Source organism: Ricinus communis, chromosome 5 (assembly GCF_019578655.1).
Source record: "Ricinus communis isolate WT05 ecotype wild-type chromosome 5, ASM1957865v1, whole genome shotgun sequence".
Lineage (NCBI taxonomy): Eukaryota > Viridiplantae > Streptophyta > Magnoliopsida > Malpighiales > Euphorbiaceae > Ricinus > Ricinus communis.
Window position 1 is genome coordinate 28860939 of NC_063260.1, and position 24366 is coordinate 28885304.

General features: G+C 34.0%; 4 protein-coding genes across 8 annotated transcripts; 1 reads left to right on the plus strand and 3 right to left on the minus strand.

The window, feature by feature from the left end:
• On the minus strand, nucleotides 1-5965 carry LOC8263724 (probable methyltransferase PMT14). 2 transcript variants are annotated; one of them, XM_002528714.4, is made up of 7 exons: nucleotides 5813-5965; nucleotides 4413-5065; nucleotides 3718-3928; nucleotides 2563-2845; nucleotides 1796-2182; nucleotides 941-1018; nucleotides 1-538 (listed from the first exon to the last, which is right to left on the minus strand). In XM_002528714.4, exons 2-7 carry the CDS (start codon nucleotides 5052-5054, stop codon nucleotides 301-303), a joined length of 1839 nt encoding a protein of 612 aa, XP_002528760.1. In that variant the 5' UTR covers nucleotides 5055-5065; nucleotides 5813-5965; the 3' UTR covers nucleotides 1-300. The 2 variants fall into 2 exon arrangements, with proteins under 2 accessions (XP_002528760.1, XP_025014817.1); XM_025159049.2 differs by lacking the exon at nucleotides 5813-5965 and adding an exon at nucleotides 5693-5716.
• Nucleotides 5966-8292: 2327 nt separating this feature from the next.
• On the minus strand, nucleotides 8293-12744 carry LOC8267178 (isocitrate dehydrogenase [NAD] regulatory subunit 1, mitochondrial). 2 transcript variants are annotated; one of them, XM_015725133.3, is made up of 4 exons: nucleotides 12144-12744; nucleotides 11473-11700; nucleotides 10234-10312; nucleotides 8293-8848 (listed from the first exon to the last, which is right to left on the minus strand). In XM_015725133.3, the coding sequence occupies exons 1-4, from the start codon at nucleotides 12666-12668 to the stop codon at nucleotides 8574-8576; spliced, it is 1107 nt and encodes a 368-aa protein (XP_015580619.1). In that variant the 5' UTR covers nucleotides 12669-12744; the 3' UTR covers nucleotides 8293-8573. The 2 variants fall into 2 exon arrangements, with proteins under 2 accessions (XP_015580619.1, XP_002528761.1); XM_002528715.4 differs by having other exon boundaries at nucleotides 11473-11712; nucleotides 12144-12743.
• A 1092-nt stretch (nucleotides 12745-13836) lies between these two features.
• On the minus strand, nucleotides 13837-18486 carry LOC8267179. 2 transcript variants are annotated; one of them, XM_048374114.1, is made up of 10 exons: nucleotides 18089-18486; nucleotides 17242-17369; nucleotides 17040-17111; nucleotides 16789-16934; nucleotides 16574-16688; nucleotides 16409-16489; nucleotides 15751-15888; nucleotides 14856-14943; nucleotides 14147-14277; nucleotides 13837-13982 (listed from the first exon to the last, which is right to left on the minus strand). In XM_048374114.1, exons 1-9 carry the CDS (start codon nucleotides 18318-18320, stop codon nucleotides 14156-14158), a joined length of 1122 nt encoding a protein of 373 aa, XP_048230071.1. In that variant the 5' UTR covers nucleotides 18321-18486; the 3' UTR covers nucleotides 13837-13982; nucleotides 14147-14155. The 2 variants fall into 2 exon arrangements, with proteins under 2 accessions (XP_048230071.1, XP_002528762.2); XM_002528716.4 differs by having other exon boundaries at nucleotides 13837-14277; nucleotides 18089-18485.
• Nucleotides 18487-19314: 828 nt separating this feature from the next.
• Nucleotides 19315-23954, plus strand: LOC8267180 (vacuolar protein sorting-associated protein 55 homolog). Of its 2 annotated transcripts, none has more exons than XM_002528717.4 (5): nucleotides 19315-19472; nucleotides 20420-20551; nucleotides 20661-20700; nucleotides 23386-23470; nucleotides 23551-23954. In XM_002528717.4, the coding sequence occupies exons 2-5, from the start codon at nucleotides 20453-20455 to the stop codon at nucleotides 23741-23743; spliced, it is 417 nt and encodes a 138-aa protein (XP_002528763.1). In that variant the 5' UTR covers nucleotides 19315-19472; nucleotides 20420-20452; the 3' UTR covers nucleotides 23744-23954. The 2 variants fall into 2 exon arrangements, with proteins under 2 accessions (XP_002528763.1, XP_015580596.1); XM_015725110.3 differs by lacking the exon at nucleotides 19315-19472 and adding an exon at nucleotides 19638-19850.
• Nucleotides 23955-24366: the final 412 nt, after the last annotated feature.

Genomic DNA, 24366 nt, shown 5'->3' on the forward strand with positions numbered 1-24366 from the left:
TTAATAAATAAAAATTGGATATTCCCTCAATTAACCAATACAAACTTTAATTATTACAAAATCTTAAAACCTGAACTAATTATTTTTCTAGCTACACAAATTCTGTTGTGTCTTCCAAAATCATATCCAAGAGTGTTTTAGCTTTGGTACATTTACTCTCATTACCAAAAACATGTATAAATAACTTACATATGCCATCTCTAAACATCACAACCCTTTCAGTTCCATCCCCTTTGGAGAAACTTAATCGTCTTTTCTGTGATGTAATTTGCATTGCTCAGGGAAACATTGACTCTTAGTCTATTCCTCATTTGAAGTGCTGTTCCCTGTGCCACCAACCCAATACTGCTTCACAGCAACCAAAATCTTCTCAGGTACAAGAGGGCCATCCTCATGATCCATCATTTTTGTGTCCCATCTCATGCCTCCTGCGATTCTCTTGACTTCATTGAGAACATCAACCTCATCTCTGAATATTACTGACCCTTCAGGACGCAATATGCGATCCATTTCTAGAAGTATGTCCTCTAATTTACATCTGGTAAAAAAACATGCATATTAATCAGAAATTAGAGACTGAGAATTTTGGCGATTAAACTCGCCAAGATCTGTGCAGTAACCAGCTCATGAAATTTTTCAAAGAAAATCAAGATTTTGCACTTGAGGAAGCTTTTAGTACAAATTGATGCTATGCAAGTGAAAATAAAAATAAATCTTTGTATTTAATGTCAAAACACTAAAAAAAAATAATAATATTGGCTTTGGTTAGATATTGGGTTAAACAAAAGGAAACATATTATTGTGAGCATAGGAAAAGAAACAAGCCATTGTATGAGTTATGTAAAGTTAAAAAGCATTGAGGGCTAATTCTTTTTTTCTTTCTTTCATTTCACCTAAATTAGTTATGACTTAAGGACTAGAACAAAATTATGAGGCTTACATCTTCTGATACAAGCTAAATACACCGTCTGCATGAATGAGATCATATGTCCTTGGGTATGTTGAGAATCCTTCACACCTGAAAGCAGACAGAAAATGAAAATGTAAGTCAGGTTTCAGTGCACCTGCTTCTTGGTTTCAAGAGTAAGATTTTCTCAAATGCATATTTCAATAAAGAAATGGGAAGATTATTTTTACAATACCTCATCATAGGCATTGTCATAAAGAAGACACAAACAGACAATTTCCTAGAGTCTGAGCTATACCATCTCTTTCAGATCCATATTTTCATTTTGTTTCCTGTTTGGTATTTGATATATTATTTCCTTTATTTAATAATAGCATGTTGAACTCAAGTTCATTTAACAAACTGACAAGTTGCAAAGGAAGTTGATAAAGGAGGAGCAGCAACAAAGGGCAAAAAAAAGAGTAAACAAAAGTATTTTTTTTCCTTTTCAGGAAGTGCATTAGAAGTTTGGTGGGAGAGGAGGACGAGGGAGTGAGAGAAAGAGCCCTGTAAACCAACAGGTAAGCATAAGCCACATAAAACTGGTCAATTATTAATTTTTTACTTTTGTTAATACTGCAAATATCTAATTTAGTAAATCCCAATATGATCGGCAAGCCACACCATGGTCATTCCCTAAGGTAAAGTCTCATTATGTTCCCAAGGACTTGGGATTGATTCCCTCTCATGCAAAGAATGCATAGGTTTGAAGGAAAAGAACAGTACTTCAATTGTGCTGTCCATCCACTGGACTGAAAAGTAGAACAGTATAAAAACAAAGGTCAACCTGCAAGCCATCAGATGATTATTAACATCGTCAGTAAGGATAGAAAGTTCATCAGGACATACCAGTCATGATAAATGCCAACTAAACCTCTCTCATAGATAACACCTAAAGTGTTCTGAGCAGCTGTAGGCACAACATTCATCACCCAAGATTTTGGCGATTCAAGTGCTGCAGCAAATCCCCCAAGACCAGCATTCATATCCATCACATTCCGATATCTTACAGTGCCAATCAATTTGTTGATCCTTTTATATTCCTTTACATGCTTTTTCCAAAGTTTATTGTCCTCTAGATAAGATTCTTCCGTGACACCCTCAACAAGTCCCTTAGCTATTCGGGGAGGCACTGCAAAAAGCCTTTCTGGAAACTTCTTTAATTCCCCACCTGCTACTTCCTTTGCACTGGCTACCTTAGGGAGAGGGGTTACACATGTTTGCATTTCCTTGTACCTAAAATTAACCGAAGAAAAAGAAATTAGAATGGAAATATGAAAAAATAAGAGCAACTCAGTGAAAGTTGCAAGTGCTGTCATAGGCAGCACTCACAGCAGCGCACCTTTCCCCTTTTAAGGATGTGTGCTTTCTGCTTTAGAATATGGGAGAAGAGATTAAATAAGAGGGGAGGACTTCACATAATTTCATAGCTCAATATAGACGTGGGTAACAGGAAATCTTTTTTTAAAAAGCAAAAAAGTTCCATAGAGAACTATTTCTCTTGCAGATCGACCTTCAACCATGTCAGTATACTTTCCATCAATTTCTCTACCAATCTTTCACTCTCCCACTTATTATTATAAGTCACAAGATAATCAAGGTTCATGTAGACTCACCAGACATTATCAAAGTCCTTTGATATACATATATTGGTAGCCTTTCTTTGGCAGTTTTTGTCATTTATTTGCTTTCTCCAGATAGCAATATCTCCATTCTCATACTTCTTCTCCCAGCAAAGGCTTTCAGCAATCTCTTCAATCTTTCTTTGCTCAGCCTGGAGATCCTTCTTAGTTCGCTTCCATGTCTGGTAGTAAGTCTTCCAGTTTATTGGAGGACCAGACAAGATCCAGTATCCTCCAGGTCTGAGTACACGATCAACTTCCATCATGTACATTCCTTCTGCATACAGAAGAAAGGTCGTAAACTTTCCCCAATTAAGCAAGGATTTATTTCGCAGGATCAATTTAAGTATCTCAATATCAAACTTAGTGAGTTTTGGGACATAAAAGTAAACAAGAAATTTGGAATACAACCCAAAGAGCACTAGATACAGAGTTCGACTGAATTGCTTCAATATAACTTAGACACATTTATCAATTACCTAGAAAAGCTAACCTTTCAGAAAAACTAATCTATCCAGGATACTTGTTGTATGCAAAACTTTGATATTAACAATAGCAATAGAAAAAACACAGGAGATAATCACTTGTACCAATAGTTTCACAAATTTCTTGTGATAATTCAGAAAGGACAATGTTTTAATGAACGGCGTATAAAAATCTTTTTCATTTTCTCACTTGCAAATTTTAAATTGCCAACTGAATTGAGTACAAAATAAAGTCTATCTAGAAGATTAATCCTTTTGTGCGTTAAAAGGCAAAGTATATGCTTGTATCACTTGCTAGTGTTTGCAATGGTCAATTGTTAATTGATATAGAAGTTTAATGCTGTTATTTGAAGATAAAATTCTATATAATTCCATACATTTTGTTAAGGTTTCAACTTCAAATCAGTGTCTTTCTGCAGTGGATATGAATCACAAGGGGTTTGAACGTGAAGTTGTCGCTAAGGATTATAAATTGTCAAAACAGTGAATTGTTTGCTGTTTCTTCAGAAAGGACTGGTAATTGATGTTATCAAAAGCAATCTGTTGTAGGATACTTAGATGTGCAGCTTTCAGTTTCAGTTTAAAAACTCAACTTTATTGTATATTACAAGCATAAAAAGAACAAGAATTCCATGTTGCTGATGTTAGAATCAGAACCACTTACCATTTGAGGTCCATGGTATGAGACATCTAGAGCATTGAGCCATATCAAAAGCTCTTGATGGGTATGGAAGACGTATTGATCCAAGCACCCCTATAATAGCAGGTACTCCCCTCTCCAAAGCAAACTGTATCTGCGCCTCATGATTGTCCCTTGGTGCAAAGGACATAGCTAATACGTTTCTTTTTGTGAGGTATGCACCCCAGCTTGCTACCTGCACATATATAAGCTTCATCAGCCCAGCAAGCAATCTGAATGAATTATAAATTGTTTGAATGGTCACTATACTATAATCCGATTTCCATTTTTGTTGTATCTTGTTTAAGGCCTGTTAGGCTAATGGTTGATGCACAGGATATAATGCCATGAGTTAGAGTATAAAGAGCAAGAAACCATGGAACTTCTAAAAGCAGTCTCCTCCACATGTTTTTGGGCAATGTATCTATATGACATCCACTAAATGCCAGGCCTTAAACAAGATGCAAATAACCATCTAACTAAGTCCTAAGTAATTGAAGTTTCAGAATCTAAGGCAGCCCTCGAAATAAAAGACCAAAGCAATAAACATATTACAGTAAAAATAAGCATTCACTAACTAATTCAAGAAATATAACAAAGAATTGAGGTCTATATGAATATGCATTGACAAGTTTATTAGTATTTTGTCTAGAAAAGGACTAGCCAATTTTGAAACATACCCCACAACCAGTATCCAGAGCAGTTCTGACAGAACCATCTGCTATTGGGATAACTGAAGCAAGCTCATCAATGTATTTATCTGCACCCTGAGGAAACATTGTTCCTCCACCTGGAAATTTGAATACATCACCTTGAAACTCCACCCAATGTTGATTAGCCTTCTCCACGGTCAAGCTTTTGTATGGAACATTAGCAAAATGGACATAGTCACGGCCTTTTGGCCATGGAAAGGGGGTTTTATACCCTTCTGGTGCTGGAATAAGACAGTGCAATTTTTCTTCTTCTGGCGGACAATGTCTTTCCCTGTATATCATATTTTCTCGAGAAAATTTCATAGCTCGATCTTGCTCTTGACAAGGAGTATAATCAGTATACTTAACATCACATGGCTTGAACACTTCAGCCTTTGGTTTAGATGGTTGGATAATTTCAACAATATTGTGACGGGGTTCAAAGTTCAGCTCTGGAAAGATGTTGCAATCAGTCTGTTTGGTTACCTCAAAGGCTATACTATCTCCTTTTCCAAAACCACTCTTCTGCCATGCTCCCAAGACGTAAAAGAAACAGCACAAACAAAATACAATAAATATTGACAAAGGGCTTCGTGTTCTGTTGCCTGTGGGATTAAGCTTTGAGCCCATGCTGGACAACACTGCAAGATTTAGTTTAGTTAGAAGTTACAACTTGCTGCTAATGGTACAGAAGCAAAAACTAGCCAAGGAGTGAGCATGTGTATATACACACGTATATATTAATACAGAATACACTTTCCTTCAGCTATGGAGGAACCACGATGTCTAGTATCATTTGAAGGGATAAAAAGGAACTATAAATTCTACCAAACAAAAAAGGAACTATAAACATTACAAAATAGAATGGTCCTAGATCAATTAAATGAGCACAAACAAGATCAATTAAATGAGCACAAACAAGATCAATTAAAAGAAAAAGGTCTTCCAAATAAAGATTTAGCAGGATGGCCAGCAAAGCAATAAGAAAAGGTGAAATCATTAACACAACGAATCTTCAACAGATACCAATAAAGCACAGCCATAGACTGAAGAATGCTCCAATCAAATCTGAAAATTACACTAGCATAAAAGTTAACTTCTTTTCTTTTCTCTTTTAATACTCGGAAGCTAGATTTACAACTCTAAACTAAGAAGAGATCAGTTCATTAAAAAAGCTATAAAACCGATAACAATCTCAATCTGTTAAGAAAAAAAAAAAAACTTCATTATGAAGCTCTAATTACTACCAAAAGATCAGTCTTGCTCACTTAATTTTCAAAAAAGAGAAGGAATGCTGCTGTGATCCAAATGCAAGAGATCAGATAAAATAGAATTGAATTTAAAGAACCCAATTGGCAAAATGAGTTAAAAGTGGACATGGATCAAACCTGAAAAGTAAATGGAGAAGGGCTTGAAAGAGAGAGCTTTTACACTTGACTCCAGATCTCCTTTACACACAGTGTTTAGTGTTGGAGCAGCATGAGTAAAGGCTCGTACGTCATACAGCGTGTGGGCACACAGATATATATATATATATATATATACAGTGGTTCAAAGCATAGGAATTTAAGTAGAAGTTTGTTGTCAAGTGTGATTTGAAGTGTTAGCAGTAAATAAGGAGAGGAGGATCAGGTGGTTAAACTTATTAATGTCGAATTTTTCCAATTTATTTAATTGCTCGGTCCCGTAGATCTCGCTTTCAAATATTTTCTCGCCCAAGTCTTATTTTGGTATCTTTATTTCATAATTATCGTTCTTCTGTAACTTTAACAGATATATATTTTATTTTTAACATTGCTTTCAATAATATTTATCATTAAATATGATAATACAAAATACATAAAAACAATATTTAAATATCAAATATATAACCTACTAATTATAACCGTTAATGAAATTTAATAAAATAAAGCACATCTGTCAACAATTGACTATTAATATTCAATTTTTTAAAATTATAAAATTTAATTATTTAACTAAAAAGAAATAATAATAGATATATTAGATTTTTCAAGAAATATATATATATATATATATATATATATATATATATGTTTCGTTTATTTTATTTTTTTCAATTATAACTCTTTATAAAAGGGCTATTTATTCTTATGGTATCAACTCTTAACTAAGTCTTACTTTAATGCTAAACAACAAAAGATAGTAAATTGTCCTTAGAATATCCTTAATAATAAACATAATAATTTACCAAAACAACTCAGTAGATAATTTATCATTGGTTCTTTCTAACAAGTGTGGTTATAGCATCAATTAATGAGTTGTTAATTCAACTAATATATGAAGGGATATACATTACTTATTCATCTTCTTAATCCATTTTATAATAATAATAATAATAATAATAATAATATATTATTATGCATCAAATTTATAATTCATAACACTAAATCTGTCGAGTAAGAGATTACAAATTATTTCGTTACTTAGTTGTGAGTTGAAAAATAAAGAAAATATAATAGTAAAAGTAAAAGAGAAAAGGAGATAAAACCCATTTCATTAAGCACTTTTTTTACAATTTATTTTTTGATTTTAAACATTATCAGATAGATTGATATTTACTTTATAAAAAAAAAAACTTAAAATAAATTCTTTTTACACTTAATAATAAATCTAAATAAAATTCATGAAGAGTGTCAGATGAGTTTCAAATTAATGCTAAATTAATATTTTAATTGGAGTAAAATTTTGAACTCAAATTCAATTTCTGTTGTATGAAATTAAAAAATAAAACTTAAAAGGATAAACACAATTTAGATCGCATAAGCAGAGTGTAGGACCTTGTTTATTATATGTTATATATAATAAAATTTTCTGAAAAGACGAATGAAAAAGAAAGAATAATAAATAAAAGAAGTTTGGGGGTTGGATCCAATTGCTGCCGACACTCTTTTGCATAAAAATAAAAATTTAGACTTTTTTGTGGATCTCAAATCACATGCCATTTTGAAAAAAAAACGAACGCTAATTTAGATACTTCCTTTCCTTTTCTTTTTTCTTTTAGATACAAAATGCCCTTTTGCATTTTATAATATTCACATTTGCAAAGTTAGTTTACAAAAATAAAAGGCAATAAATAGGGCACACAAAGGGATTGGCACTTTCTTTTCCCCCTAAATACAGAGAGATTGCATATTTTATTTTATTTGTACCTCAAAAGTAAATAAACATTTTATTATATATCAGAATATTTAAATTAGAAGGAAATAAAAATATTATCATATAAAAATGGCACAGCCAACCATAAAGAATACAAAGGCTTCGTGGTCCAGAATGGGGTAGGAAAGGTGTCTTAAATTTGAGGAATGGGACATTAATTCTCATCAATTTTATAGATTGTTCCATATTAGGATCATTCACTTTGTAGACTTTTTAGACAGGCCAATTGGTTGGTGAGCAATCCAGTCCTCTCCCCCCCACCCTATCTATTTTCTTTACCTTTTTTATTCAAGCAATGGACCAGGGCCTGTCAATTGTCATGCCTTATTGCCTTACTCCTCTCTGAGAATTCGCATTTTCTAGGAAGTAAAAGTAAAATGTGTTTTCAGGAAGCAAACAGTTTTATTGCTTAGCTCATGATGCCAGATAGATGTCTACTATAATCATCAAGTGAAAAACAAAAACAAAACCTGACTGTAAAATTGCACTTCTACTTGCAAACTTCCACTTGATTATTTGTGGCATAAACTAAACATGCAATCTGCAACAGCAATCATATGTTAGTATTCGACATCTATTTTCAAAATAAACATGCAAGTGGACTTTGCATATCTTCAGGACTCAAAACTCTTCACACAGCAAGGTCTGACAAAAGATAAAATGTCAAGCCAAAACACTATTCAAGATTCACTTCCCTCGAACATTGCCTTGTTTATCAAATTTAATATCTTAAGGATTGCAGCAAATGACCTCTTCCCTGTACAGGTATTTAACTCAATTAACAATGGCAATTTATCATCTCCATTTGAGATTATTTAAACAAAAACAGAAAGTAAGAGAACTTTAGTGGTGCCGGGCAACAAAGGAAAATTGTTGGAAACCAAGTATCAAATAAAGAATATGGGAAGATCAAACTTCCCTTGGATCGGCAGATGTTTAGTAAAATCAGCAGCTAAAGGAGTATCTACCGGATCAGTCTAGAGCAGCTATGACTGCATCTACAACCTCTTGGGTGCTGCTGTCTCCTCCTAGGTCCTTTGTCCGGTACTTGCCCTCTGAAATTACCCGTTCCACTGCAGTTTCCAATCGATCAGCAAATGAAGGGAACTGTAGATGTCTGAGCATCATAGCAGATGAGAGAAGCAGTGCCACTGGATTTGCTTTCTTCTGTTCCACTATTTTCTCATTGCCCACATTTCCTGCTGAGGCACCTTGCTCAAATATAGCATGATCAGCCCCGACATTACCTGCAATGTCAGTACCCATTTCTTAGAACTCTTAAGAAATTACAGAAAGAATTGACTTGAAGATATGGCAAATAATAATTTATATTCTCATTCATGAGTGAATGATAAATTAAAAGTGCACCCAAAGCCATTTCAAGATGCAGCCTCTTCCCACATTATCTTGTGATGAACACGAAGAGTCTGTATGCCTCCTCAATTTCAGTAAGATGTTGACTTTTACTATTCCATTATATTGTTGTTCAAAAGTGTTAGTCAACGGGTGAACAAACCCCATGACAAATCAGTAAAGATATACTCTCCATCATACACACAAATTTTTACGATTTGTGACAGACTAAGCGAGATCAAGGCATATCTTAGCAAACTCGGTACTAGGGAAAACTTTAATAATGCATCCATAAAAGATGTCAAGTATAAGATGTAGCATAATCTAAATATTTAATTGACAAAATATAGAAACAGAGAGAATCAGGGATTATTGTTTTCCAAAAAATCAATTAAACCACATGCCTCAGATTTTCATAGAAATTACAGATACTAAAGCTTCAATTAACTGTAAAAGTAGTTGCTACAGACTTTTAACTTCTCAGACTTCCTTCACAAAAGTGAATTATATATAGTTATGTACCATTACATACCAAAGACAGTGAATCAAGGAGTAAAAGTAGAGATCTTGAGCTGTTCGAGCTACTAAAAAATTCCAAATGAGATTTGGAGTAGAAGAGGTTCAGAGCGAGGGCAAGTGCTGATATACCTAAAACTGAAGAGCGTAGGGCTCAAAGATTAGCAAGCCTTTGAAATTAAGATTTGGCAACTTGGGAGATCAAGCAGCAGAATTGGTAAGAGAATCTATACAGCCATAAAAGAGAAAAAAAAATGAATTTTTTTTTGTAATGACACCAAAACAAAATCAGTTTCCATCCATACCACAGCCAATGCAACACTCTTAAACACATTAATAGTGTTCAGTCCGGTTCAGTTGGCTTCTCTGCTTTGGGCAGGTTTGAACGGCATGCTGACAGGCATCATTCCACCAAATTCATGATGCACATATCTCATAGAAGATGTTCAACAATATTGCAGCTCTTAGACATGATGAGGCCATTCATTGTGATTATCAAAATTTAGAGCCAACAAATAATGTGGACCTAATGATTCTAAAGATGCCATGAAGTAAATTGCAAAAAATAGAAACCAATCAAACTTTATAAATTGAGTTTTATTTAGATGCCTTTAATATCATCATAACCACTAAACAAAAATAAAACTAATCAAGTAAGATCAGCAAAACCAACTTCTTGCAGCTGTTCTATCTTTATTCCAAAATTAGTAGAAAATATTAGAAAAATAAAAAGTCTTAAGACTAAATGTATTCATGAATATACCTCCTGGCATGACTCCTGTACCACCAGCAATACCTGCAGCTGTATTTGCAACTAAATTGCCATAAAGGTTAGGTGTCACCTGCAAAAAGTCAAACCAGTCTCATCAGCTAAAGAACTTGTGCTCCGATACTCCCTAATGGTTTCAGATTATGGTGTATTTGAAGCAAAAGCAAATCATTAGAGCCAAAGGCAACCAGCAACATCAGGAAATAACAACCTAGTAGTTCTTACGTAAATCTTATAAAGGAAAGGTGACTGTTATGTCAACAAAATGATTCCTTGTTATCTCAATGCTTTACCACATTCGCTAGTATAAACTTTGAAATCCTCTCCCTAATAATGATCTATGCAAAGCCTCCCCACAATAGATGTAGAACAGTCTCCAAACTCAAAATTTAGGGTCCTTTTGCGATCATTTGTTAGGTGGATTACTGCAAAATGTTGTGGCTTTGTATTAAGAGAAACTGAAACTTGGAATGAAATTGGGACTCTTCAGAATTGTGAGAACAGCATCTATAAAGAATATGAGTGCAAATACCTTTGAATGTGTGCAGATGGCTGGAAATCAGTGCGGGTCTGTGGTTGGGAATAGTAGCTTATGGTCTTGCTTAAAGAAGAAGATGGGAGCTTGCATAATTAAAAGAATTGCAAAACTTACCAAGTAATATTGTACCCGTATCACCCTATATCATCTTACTCAAGCAAAACATGTTTAATTTTGATTAAATCCTAACTAATCCAGGTCCACAAGGACAAATAAATATCAATAGTTGAAAATATCTATTTTCTTGGGATGGCCAAATTGACACTTATCCTTGAGCAGTAGTAGAAAATGAAGATTTCTCTCTTAGTGGAACAAATAACGGGTTGTGCTTGATGGAAGTGGGGATTCTAAATTCCCCAGCATCCAAAATGTTAATCACCAGTTTTGCTTAATTTCCATCCTTGTTTGCAACACTTACACAGGAGGGTACTACGAAAAAGTAACAAGGAGTATCTTTGCACTATCACACAATATAGTTTTCCAGTCTATTCTAGGACATACTTCTTCTCATTGAAGTTCAGATATTAAATCTAGCATCTGATCTGATTTCCCCACCAAAAATAAGATTGCAAAAATTTTAAAGCTCAATAGATGCCAATAAATATTAGAGAAAATAGCAATTAACAAAAAAATCCTCAGAAAACATATAGGTAAAGCACGATAAACTATACAATTGATTAACGCGTATTGCATACCATGACATCAAACTGCTCTGGCTTTGAAACAAGTTGCATGCAGCAGTTATCCACAATAATTTCATTATACTTGATACCAGGATATTTTGTAGCAACCTCCCGACAAGATTCCAAGAAGAGGCCATCAGCAAGCTTCATGATATTTGCTTTGTGAACAGCAGTCACTTTCTTCCTATTGTTCAGGTATGCATACTCAAAAGCATATTTCGCAATACGCTCTGAACAGAACTTTGTTATCACCTAGCAAAATATTAGTAATGAGATTTTTTTTTATGAAAAAAAAATTAATATATAGTAACTTATATATTCTAAAAGACAATTATTACAGAGACTTACTATGCAAAACGTTACCAAATCAACTCCAAAAATAAAAAAATTAAGCTACAAAAAACAATCACAAAACCTTAATAGCTTCTTTTTGATTTCTCTTGGAATTGGACAAAGAATCTTATTTCAAGTTTATTCATAAAATAACTATATAAAAATAGATGTCATTTCAACTTAAATTGATTCAATTCATTCAAATGTATGGACATCAAAAAATCCTAAATATCTCATTTCCAATTCTAAACATGTCCTAAAAACCAACAACAAATACTAAAAGACAAGTCTTAGTAACTACAAAAAAGAATAAAAATAATAGTAAAAATGAATACAAAATCCACATATACCTTAAGGCTTTCGACAACACCAGGGACAACTTCATGTTCAAGACCTGAATATTCACCTTCAGTGTTCTCTCTAATAACAACAATATCAACATTTTCATGTCTAGTTGGCAATCCTGGTAAATTGAAACAATTCACAAGCGAAGCGTACAAATCAAGCTCCTTCCTTAGCTGCACATTCAACGAACTCACTCCTCCTCCCATCGGTGTTGCTAATCCTCCTTTCAGACACACCTTATTCTTCTTTATCGACTCTATCACCTCCGCTGGCACTTTTTTCATGTCTCCGTGTACTTCGTATCTCTCGAAATACACTGGTGCGTGCATCGCTTCCATTACTTGCTCAACCGCGCCCGTTACTAGGGGTCCGATTCCGTCCCCTGGGATTAGGGTTACACCCCTCGGCGCACCGTCTCCCGGTCGTGGCATGTAGGTCACGGATCGCCGAGAAACAAGTCTGGAACATGTTGATTCATTATTTGATGACGACAGCAGTTTCTTTAGGATCGGAATTGATCTTCTTGCCATCGGTTTTCTGGTCTTTTTGTGCTCTGTAGAGATTGATTGAATTTCTTTTTCTTCTTTTTTTTAAAAAAAATTCGATTATTAGGCCATAAAAGAGAGTTGAGAAAATGGAAACTGGCAAGCAAGAGTGAAATGTACAATTGAGTCCTTTATGTTCTAAAATCTCTATGTTTAGTCCTTATAAAATCGTCCATAAAAAAAAAGTGCACAGGTTTAGCAACTAAGTAGGTGTTTGGTTTAAATTGGAAAAGTGTATAATTTTAGTGACCAATTAGTATCTAATTTAGAGAGCTGATAGCAGTTTCTGTTTCAGCAGCAAAAATAAAAGGTGTTTGATAAAAGCCTCAAATCAACGATTAATAGATGATTAGATCCTAATTTAGTATTGATTTCATTAATCTTATTGTAATATTTACATTATTTGGACGAAATTATTCTTTTTAAACTTTCTTTAACAAGTTAAAATTTATCATTTTTAAATTGTTGAAGTTAAAGTTTTTATAATTGAATCAAAATCTATGGCAAAGTGGCTATTAGGGATCAACTACTTTTCACTTTTTATTTATATCAATCTTAACACTAGAACATCTCTGTGCTATAGAGCATCAATGGTGGAATAAACATTAAATTTTTATAGTTCCAGTTTGTAAGGTTCAAGATTATATTAAGTAGTTTTGCAAGCATTATTGCTTTTCTTCCCACTTTTTAGGTTTCTCATTTTTTCAGTTAATTAAAGCATTTATCTATTTTTGTTTGTTAGAGGCCAAATTAATCCCTTTACATATAAGTGCGAGTAAATCATTTTATGATATACTAATAATTCAAGAATTAACAAAAAATAGAGTCTGTAATTTTAAGAAATGAATTTTAATATAAGTTTTAAATTCTTTATATGGACCAAAGTATAGATTTTATAAATTTTAGAAGTAATAAGTGTTAATTGCGAAACAATAAGGACTCAAATGGTTGAGAGACAAATTCAGGGGGCTACATATGATTTGACAAAGTACAAACAGGAAGAATAATAATTGGTTTACCGATATTCAGATGCGGGCAAGACTATTAGATTGAGTCTAAAAGGTCTAACATTTGCCCAATAGGAAGACAAATTTGTGTTCAGTACCGACCGTGTTTGGTTCTGATTAGCTGTACTTGTAGTGAAGAAAAGAAAAAATGAAAATTGTGGACGGTTACCAGTTATGGAATTGTCTTCTCTTTTCATCTGAAAAGAGAAAAGAGTTCTGAGAAAAGTATTTGGTCCCATCGCGCAGCCGATTTAGACGCACACAAACCCTAACAAAAGGAGTCAGCTGAGCACTGCAAGAAGTTTTGGCCGGATTCTTAGACCATATACCAGTATTACTTAAGAACTATACAAACTCATCAGTCATCTAAAACATTCGGCTCCCTGTAAAACATTGGGGAGCCTCCAGATAGCACTGTCGCTGCAAGCAAACAAATCCCAGAAATATGCAACTTACTGTAAAACATCATTCAGCTAAGAGTGCACCAGACTTCAAAGCATCAAACTTTGCTTTGGGGGGGCTTTCGCTGGACTTCAACTTGCTTGCTTCTTTTTTTCTTATCCTCCCTGAGCTCCAAGAACCTTCAACTGCAAAATTGAGAAAGAATTACAAACCAGTTACTGGAAATTGGTTAAAACAGAGCTGGAACTACCACTTCTACTTACTTCAGATGGCCATTTATGGCAATAATGTTTTCAAAGAAGATAATTCATTGGGATCCAAGGAGTTGGTTACTGATGCTTTGTTGGCAGTTTCAAACAACCTTTCTTCTTTACATTAAAAAGGCATGAAAATTCATTGTTTCATGTGCAAACATTTCAAATTTTACCATATCATAACTGAACTGATTATGTGATTGCCATTCAATTCAATCATCTTATAATGTTGCCTTATAATTTAACAACCTATGTTGCAATTATTTGTATCAAAAACGTTTGTTCAGACATAAGAAAACAAGAGATCTGCAAGCCTTTTACAGACACAATCAAATATGAATTAGTCCATATGGTATTGTGGTTGGACTGCTTGATAAAACCCCAAGAGGAAACTTTCAGGCACCATCTGATGCACCCAATAATTCAACTCCACATTGAACCAGAGACTAATATAGTGAAAAACAAACACTGTTTGAGAAATAAATGAAATGAACAATGAGCTCTCATACCTTGCCATTCCCACACAACTTTTGATTCACCCTTCACCAGCTTAGGATACCGATCTACTCGAGAGTCTTCCTGTACCAACTGCTCCACCTGAAATATTAGAGAAATTTGTAATTTAATCATAGACATAAACCTTAGTTGGTTAACATCGAACTTATTCGCAGATAGGAGTATTGAATCATACACCTTCAGGAAAAAAAAAAAATCAAGAATGCTATGAGATTCATCATAAGGAACAAATAGGGTTCAGAAGCACTAAATAAGGATAGAAAAGGTCTTAGTACAGCAAAATTACTATAAAAGCTTTGAAATTCTTTTCCAAAAACCTTAACAAGAGAAGCAAAGTGGAGAAGAAATCATCTTGGAAAAGTATAAGGAGAAATTCACAGAGCCTCAGAAGTGCTCCAATTTTAGGTGCATCACATTTGACGGCCGTAAACTAGAAGAACCAGAAAGAATAAGGAAAGATTTTGAACTTTAGGCCTTTGGTAAACTTCATTTAGGCAAAATGATCTGTATGGAGGCATACAACTAGTTGCTGCAAAATTGTCCAAATAAGATAGCTCAGGTCAGGAAGCACTTCAAAATGCTAAATTAGCAAATGATTTTCCAAATTCAAGATCTCTGTCTGTAAAGGGGAACTGTCTAACAAAGAGTCAAATGTATACAAAACCCTGTAGGCCAAGTCATCGTGATACTAAATTTGTCCTAATGCAAATAAAAGACAAAAGAACATGGGAATGTCTTTCTTTTTTTCTCACCCTAATCAAGTGGAGGAACATCATAAAAATGTAATATCAATTCATTCAGAGAATAAGTAGCGGTTCAAAGAATTTAACTAGATTAGGTCAAATTGATATTAAAGCTATAACTAGATTCAAAGACATTTAACAATACCCTTTTCCACAACACAGGATCCTTCCTTTCTTTAGGCAAAAGCAGATGATCTCGTAACTGAGAGGCGACAACCCAAGAGTCACATTCACCATTTGATTGCTTCGACATCAAGGCATTCTCTTCAAGTACCTCACAGACCTAACAAATGGAAACATCTCTATGAATGACCTTTCTTTGGATAACACATCACAGCAACAAGGGGAGATTAGTGCTCTATCCCATTAATACTTTGACATTAACATCAGTTACTTATGCTTTTTGTGTGCATAGGTAACTTTAAATGTAGCCTGCTTATTGACTTGAGGAGTTGCAAAAGCCAGTAAAACCTACCTCTTATGAGAATCCCATTACTCAAAAAAGATTCATGCAATAAGATGGTAAAACTTTATTTTTCATCTATTTTTTTTAAATCACCGACTCTTTCAATTTGCCTGGTTCTACCTAAAGTTTCTTGTTTAGTTTAAAATCAAAGATTAATCAAAACCACCAAAGAATTAATAGTTCATAAGTTCTTAAATAAGAAAATACTCGACCAAGATCATTTAAGTTCTGCATTGTGACCTCCAGCAAGCCCAATTTATGGCAAGTAGCAAAACTAGAAATCAAGAATAATGCAACATAGCCCTATACAACAAAAGAAAACCCGGCCTCTGAATACCTGGTGGTAAAGCTCTTCACCTCTAGCTGACAGATACCATCTACGTTGGAGTTTCCTAAGCAACAAAACAGCTCCCACTACCTGCAGATTCCCAATGCTGTCAACAAGCTTCAACATTTGATCCCCAAATTAAAGCACCAATAGCCTGCCATCAGAAAAGCTTACCAGTGAACAAAGAGATGCAATAACAAAAGCATGGTTAGAGATCCATTGGCGAAGGCGACAGGTAAATGGTTTGTAATGTTCTGCAACCAGGTCGGGACATTTCAACTCTTTGTTCCTGCGAAGTGTATCTACAAAATCAGAATTCTTAGGGGAACCCAACCAGGATTCAAAGCTCTCACCAAACTACAGGCATAATTGAAGGTGGAATAGCATACCCATGAGAATTTGTCCTTATCTCCAACAACCTAACAATCATCTCCATTGCTTTCCTTTTGGCATATATATAAGTAGCATTGTCTGGCTGAAAATTTTCCATTAGTTGGTGTCCATCCAAATCATACCAAATATCATTATCCTGGAACTGTAAAAGAACAATTTAATTAATTGGCTTCACCTGCAACAGCAAATTTTAATCTCAAAGAAACAGCTATCAAACTGTGAGTAAGCAGTTGCAATAGAGACAGACCCAAATAGTCCCAATTCCATCGCACAAATATTGAGCATAAGCTTCACAAAGATGATTTTCCACCCACTCCGACTGCAAAGATTGCATGTTAATAAAGATAGTAGAAGTTATACACACGCACGCACACGCACAAACACACATATATGTATACACACACTCAGAAAATTAGTGTAGCATAAGGAATAAGATTCTTAGAACAGACAAGTTTTTTAGCTCTTTCATTAATATCTCCATCTTCTATGCATATGTTTCTGTGCTTCCTATAGCCTTCAGCACATTCTAACTTGCCCTGAGTACATTCTCCATTTTCTGGACAAGGCACACAAAATTCTGCAAACAGTGTGTTGGTAAGAGGGCATATATATCAGGACAGCACCAAGAAGCTATGAAACTAAGAATGATCTCTAAGGCCTAAGGAATAACATAGCTGCAATACGATACTGTGAATCAAGTATGCAGAAGAAACAATGCAATAAAAAAGGTATAAAATACTGTTAGAAACATTAGACTGTCAAAAACAGACAAAGCAGCGAATGACGTATCACAAGAATGGCATGATGGCACTATTCATATAAAGTATTAAAGGAAGTAACACAACATTAAAGAAATGTAGAAGTACATCCTCAAATGAAAAAAAGAACATGGTTTTCGTTGAACTTCAACCATAAACCGACCATGTTTCATTTAGTAAAAAAACTCAAAAAGTACTTCGGTTAGTTTAAGAACCGTACAGCCACAACGTTTGTGTTCATAAGAGTTAAATTTACAACCATACTTCCACGGTTCCACCGCGAATGAAGTCTTTCTCTCTTTATCCACTACCAAAACAGTTAAGATACTCTCTTCTTATCTCACATATATATGAATGGACCCAGGATTACTTCATAGATCAAAATCACATTGTGAACAACTGAGAAGTAAGAACTTTAATATTTCAACCGTTGGTCTGAAATTCCAGGGTTCAACCAGTTAAATGCTAGCAATCAAATAGAGCTCTAAAGATACCCAGAAATAGAACCAGAAGATTGTGATAATAAAGAATTAGATACCTGAGAAAGAATCTGTATTGCTGTCACAAAATGGTTTTGTGGAGGGATTAATGTAAGTGGCAATGAGATTACAAGTGAAAGCAACTGAAGATGCTATTGCTAGTACTGCTATGAGTCTCACGAACTCTTCTTTTGAAGGAAACAAGTTATTGGGAGGTCCCGTCAATAAAGTAGGGGAAGATGAAGGAGATAAGTTGGGTTTTCGACGCTTGTTAGTAGAAGAAGAAGACATAATAAATTGAATTGAGGGTTTTCGAGAATTTGTTCTTTTTGGAGAAGAACCGCAGTGGGGGAAATGAAGAGGAAGATCATCAATTGTTAAAGAGAATTCGAATGCTTTTATTTCTAAAACGAAAAAGAAAAACAAAAAGAATTCAAATGCATTTTTTTTTTCAGCTGGATTTTATATGCTTGCAAAATTAATATCTGATACATATTATATAAGTATTTGTCGGTACATTTTTCCCGGAAAAAAGATTTATAAATATTTTTTATTTTTCAAAACCTTTTGTGGTTCTAAAAATGATTTTTGGTAAACACTTTACTTATGTAGACCATGCTAAAGCCATATCTATAGTATGTGTATTATAAATTATATAATAATAATAATAATAATATATAAATATATCTTGATATTTATTAAAAATATAAATAATAATAAAACTCTAAGCACATTCTAAACTGTAATTGTAAAATTGACCGTAAAGCAATCTCTTACAAAAGTTATATTTAAAAATAAAAAATCTTAAATTAATTTATTGTTTTAATTTATTAGATTTATATATAATTTAACTTCAATTTTACTTGGTATAAATTTAAAATTTCAATTTGAAAAATTATATATAATTTGTATTAAAATATTTATAATTTATTTATTTATTATAAAATTGTATATCATCTGCTATATTATAGAAATGTATACATTGGAAAAGAAAGAAAAGAAAGAAAGAGATGAATTATGATGTCGTTTTATGAAGACTTTTGGATGAAATAACAGAAGCTTTAGTTTTTAGATTTGCTGCGAGTCGATCAGCTAACATTCTTACATATATCACAATTTTACTCTTCTCTACTTTTAATATTAACAATTTAAAATTACAAAATAAAATCTGATTGGATTGGCAGTGAAAAATAAATAAATCTTTCCTTTTAAAAGTAAGAACAGCAAAGAAATTCCTCAAAGTTAAAAAAAAAAAAAAAAAAAAAAAGGTGCGGTGGTAAAGTTTGACTTTCGGATGATTTGGGAAAAAGTCAAAAGCACAGAGAAGTACTGATAACAGTAACATTACAAACTGTCCGGTAACACATTTATTTCTTTTTTAAAATTATAAAATATAAATAGAAAGGGCGCGCTGTAGATTCCATGGTTTAATCGAATTTTCTGGTACGTCGCTTTTACTTCTCGAAACCCTAATTATTTTTATTTCGTGAAATTTCTCATTTTGCATTATTGTTATTATTCTTATTATAACAACCGTGAGAGAACCCTCACATTATATTTCACCGATAATGAGATTTTTAATTGAAAGAGTAAAACTCAACTGGGTTTTTTTTTTTGCTATGGGTATTTCTTTCTTTAGATCTTATTTATTTTACTTGGTTTTAGATTTAAATGATTTTGTAGATTTTACTTGATAGGTTTTTTGACCATAAACCTTCAAATTAGTAATGAAACTGAATCAGGAGTTTTTTTTTTTTTTTTTTTTGAAACCTAACCATGATAATTGCGCATATGAAAGGAATGCTGTTCGTCCAATATAAGGTTTGTTTGGATGGGTGCAATGCTCCTTTTCTGCTACTCAATTCTTGATTGATCTGTTATTACTATATATATATATATATATATATATATATATATTCTTACTGGTATGATTTTTTTACGATAAGCTGTGATAACTAGTGTGCTAGAGATTAATTTTCACTATTTGTAGTCCAGCAAATTGCTGATATAATTTGCCACTTGTTAACAAGATTAAGCCTTAAGCCATATGATATGAATCATTCTAGTGAAAGGTTGCTCCGTTTTATACTTGAAGTAATTAGTTAATCACATCTGCAATATATATAACTTCAGCCTTGCAATGCCCTTTTTGCTTTATTCATGACTTCATGTGGTTAAAGTGCTGAGTTAACTTAGGCTACCACAGAAATGTATTAATAATTGCACCTGTATTTTCAGATTTTTCATCTTTAATAGTTTTTAAGCGATAATAATCAAGTGACATGCCATATATTCTCTGATTTCTTGAGTCTGTCAGATTGCGTTTTTTTATGTTTTCCACCTTAAAGACCTGTTTCTTGCATTTTTACTTGGTCTCATCTTCATTTCAGTTGTTCCCACATATGAAGTGAGACCATAAGGTAATGGCAGACTTACCGGGTTATGTGCATTCGTGTTTGCAAACTGGAAAACTTGCTGCTTTGGCAATCTTGGTCTCTGGTGGAATTGTATTACAAATTCTGGTTTGCCTCTTACGCTGTTACTTTATATTATTCACTTGCAAATAGCCAATGGATATTCTGTGCATAGTTCAATTTTAAATTTTTTTCCTGTACATTTTTTATTTTGCAGGCATGTGCACTGTACAATAATTGGTGGCCTATGCTAACTGGTAAGTGACTCGGGCTAATTTTTATTAGTTTATTGTCAATTAATGTCTTCTTCACTGTATCTACAAGTGTGCACATGTAAAATTCTTACCTTTGCTTTAAATTTCTGCATGATGGCTAGATGATTCAATTGATATTGTGAGAAGTGTATCATTTTAAATATAAGGCTTGTGGTTTTTGGATATCACAATCCTCTGTGCTCCTTCCTTTTGACTAAATCTGAATCTCACTATCTGATCCATGGTGCGTCCGTGCACAGGATCCCTAAAGATGGTGATTCCAAGCTCCTCTCTCTTGGGTTCTATAGGGCTCAGAACTGATTATGCAAAGGAGATATTTCGTGCTTAAAGTTTTTCTTTGATTTATTCCCATGGTTGGTAACACGGAAAAATGGAATGGGAGGAGATTGTAACTATTAGCCAAAAAAAAAGTGCTGATATGTGTGGATAAAGGAACTTGTCCATTTGAATAGAACATGTTTAGCATGCGGACTATTGGGCTGCCAACAGTAGAGTTGGGGATGGTGGACTTGATGGCTGGAAGAATTAGTGGTCTTGCCTATTTGCATCTACAAGATCTGATCTATTGTCTTTTTCATTACAATCATTGTTGGAATGGTAAAGTAGAGAATTCTAAAATTGAAGTGGGATTTTTAACTTTTAGGATGTGGATTATGAGCCAGGCTCAGTGAAATAAAGTTTCACAATGCACATCCTCAATAATGATAGGGGGAAAGAGGTGGGGTGGCCTGTGCATGTTGAGTACCATTGAAATAACATATTGTTGTTTAGGAACAAAGAAAGAGAGAAAAGGTGGCGTAGTAAGTATTGGGAGAGTTGAATGCATTAATGACTGTTCTTTAGCAGCCTACTAATATTACTACCAATAAATTAAGGGGCAAAATGTCTTTTGGATTGCTAATTCTGTAATGGTAATTACGATACATAAACTGCTGGTATTTGCTGCAACTAGTAGAGTAACAACCAAAACAGCTGTTATATGCAGAAATCTTTTTGCTGCTAGTTTCAGATTGCATTTGTTCCCCATACCTCTCTTTTGTAGACATCATTTCGAACTTTCTTCAATCTAAATTCTTCAAAACTCTTGCTGCATGAAATTATAGCTTGATTAACTTTGTGAAACGAAAACATTAAAGTTTAGAGGGGTATATGGAAAAGCAAAATGAGTTTACAATTTACGTAGCATGATTATACTTCAGCTACTGTATTTGGCTGTTGGAGTCTTAAACTCTAAACAGAACCTAAAAAAAGAGAGGCTTTCTTAGCCAATGAATCGGTTTCCCGTTACTTACTTTAGGAAACCCCCTTTGAAAATGTCTGGCTTTTAAAATGAGTATCTGCAGTGTCAAAATTTGTTGCTCAAATACACTAGCATTCTTGACTTTCCAAAAGGACCAGAGAACTGCTGCTGATGCACTGATAAGGTCTTCAGAATTTTTGCTCTCTTCTCAAATTCATTTAACAGATGTTGTCAGCATTCCTGCACGTTTGTGCCATGAGGCAGATCAGACCTGATCCCAATTGATTCATTGTTTATTGAATACAAATATTTCATTTATTGTTTAATGCTCACGAGTTAGTCATGATTTTTAATTTAAAGTTTGCATAGCAACAAGCTGCAACTCTTACATAATTGCTGCGATGGCCTTGTTTATCTTACTTATGACTGTGATCATAGTCGCAACTGCAATTGGGATTTATGGTTGGAAGGCTGTAGATTCTTTGTGGTGGGATTTGGAACTCTTTAATTGGCTTGAGTTGGAACAGCAATTCACACATCTTCAATTGTTTTTCGCACTCTTTAAGCCCCACATCTTTGACTTTACTTTCTGATTCCACCCACTTCTCACACTAACTTAATTTCTTTTAGAAGATAATATTTTCCTCAATGTTTCCGAAAGAAAGTGAAGGGGAAGCATCTCTGACCAAGTCATGGTTGTCGATCATGGGTGCATCTGTCCAGGATTGTCCTTTAGTATCTCCAGTCTCTGGCCAAATTCACTTTTCAGGGGAAAGAAAATCGCGAGACAAGCAAAATTTCAAAGTAGTTATACATCCGTTGATGTCTGAAGGAGGTGGTCGTATTTGGTTTTATGGAGAAAAAGAAATATGGATGCAAAAGATTGGATTCTAGTGAACTTAAAGGTTTTGCTTGAGCAGTTTTGTGAGAAGTGGAAGAATGGCCATGAAGATGTAAGCAAAGAGATGTGAGAAAAAGCAGAGAGTAGCAGATAACAAAGAAGAGGGGAGATCAAGAGGAAAAAAGCACGAGAAGAGGAACTGGAAAAATATTCTATTTTAAGGAGCAATATTGTTTTCTTTTTTTAAAAAAAAGGAGTCATGTTTCTGATAGTGAAAGTGGAAATAAACTAAAAATTAGAGAAGTGTTAATAGCCACTATTGAGTTCAATGGCTAACTCAGCTCCAGAGATAATATTTCTTTACAACTTCTACTACTGACCCTGCTAGCATTTTTGGTTGTCACATTGATTTGATTTATCAGCCATTAATTCCTTTTTGTTGCCAGTGGGCCTCACATTTCTTCTAAATCTCTTGGACAACTGAATTAGTGAAAGGATGAAGAAAGCATGTGTAATATTGTTACAAGTGATAGATTACAGGCTCAAGTTATGTATGCTAACAGCAGCATTTCCCTTTTTCTTGCAGTAATAATGTATGTGCTTCTTCCTATGCCATTGCTGTTCTTTGCTGGCTCTGATGGTTCTTCTCTTTTCCAAGAATCAGATAGCAGGTTAGGCTCCAGTCCTCAAGTGATTCTAGAGTCAGATATGACTATTTCCTTATTACCTTTTCCCATTGATTATGATACAGGTGGGTCAATGCAACCAAGTTCTTGACTGGTGCCTCAGCAGTTGGAAGCATTGCAATACCAGCAATCTTAAAGCACTCTGGTGTCATTGGCTGGGGAGCATTGGCAATGGAGCTTTCTTCATTTTTTGTATTTGTAATGGCCATAATGTGTTACATACGCATGAATGATGATGATGGTTACAGCATGCTCTGAAATATGGCCACTTTATATGTAAAGAATGATTGATTGTTGTGCCATTAGAGAATTTGTTGTTAGGGTTATGATGTGTTTGGCTAACTGGATGCTTGTTTTCCCAGTTGAGCGACATCGTTTGTGCATAATTGATATTTTTGAGTTGGAGTCTTAAAATTAAATTTGTAGAGAAACTTAACAAAATGAACTTGAGAAACCATTATGAATTGAAGCTGCTGTAGAATGAACGAATTGATATAAGCATACTGTTATACTGCTTTCTTGTAATTTGACAAGTTGGATTATTGGATTTTGTCTATTTCAGAGTGAAAAATTTCGTAAGCTGATTTGGTTATACGTTCATTCTGAATTATTCAACTTGTGGGGTGGGATTGTGCATATATTTCTTTGGAAGGAAGAGCAGTAGTTTGCAAAGAAAAACAGCATGGCGCTAGCAAGAATGGTTGTACTAATGCTTTCTATGTCAGTTTTGGAGCCAATATTTTTAGCCCACAGTGATCGAGTATCAAAGAGGATGCATAAACAGATCCATTGCAGCTGGAAATCATATATATATAATATGTTATCGAATATCAGAGAGGTTGTATATACATCAGAATGGTAAAATGCACTTTCTTGCAAAT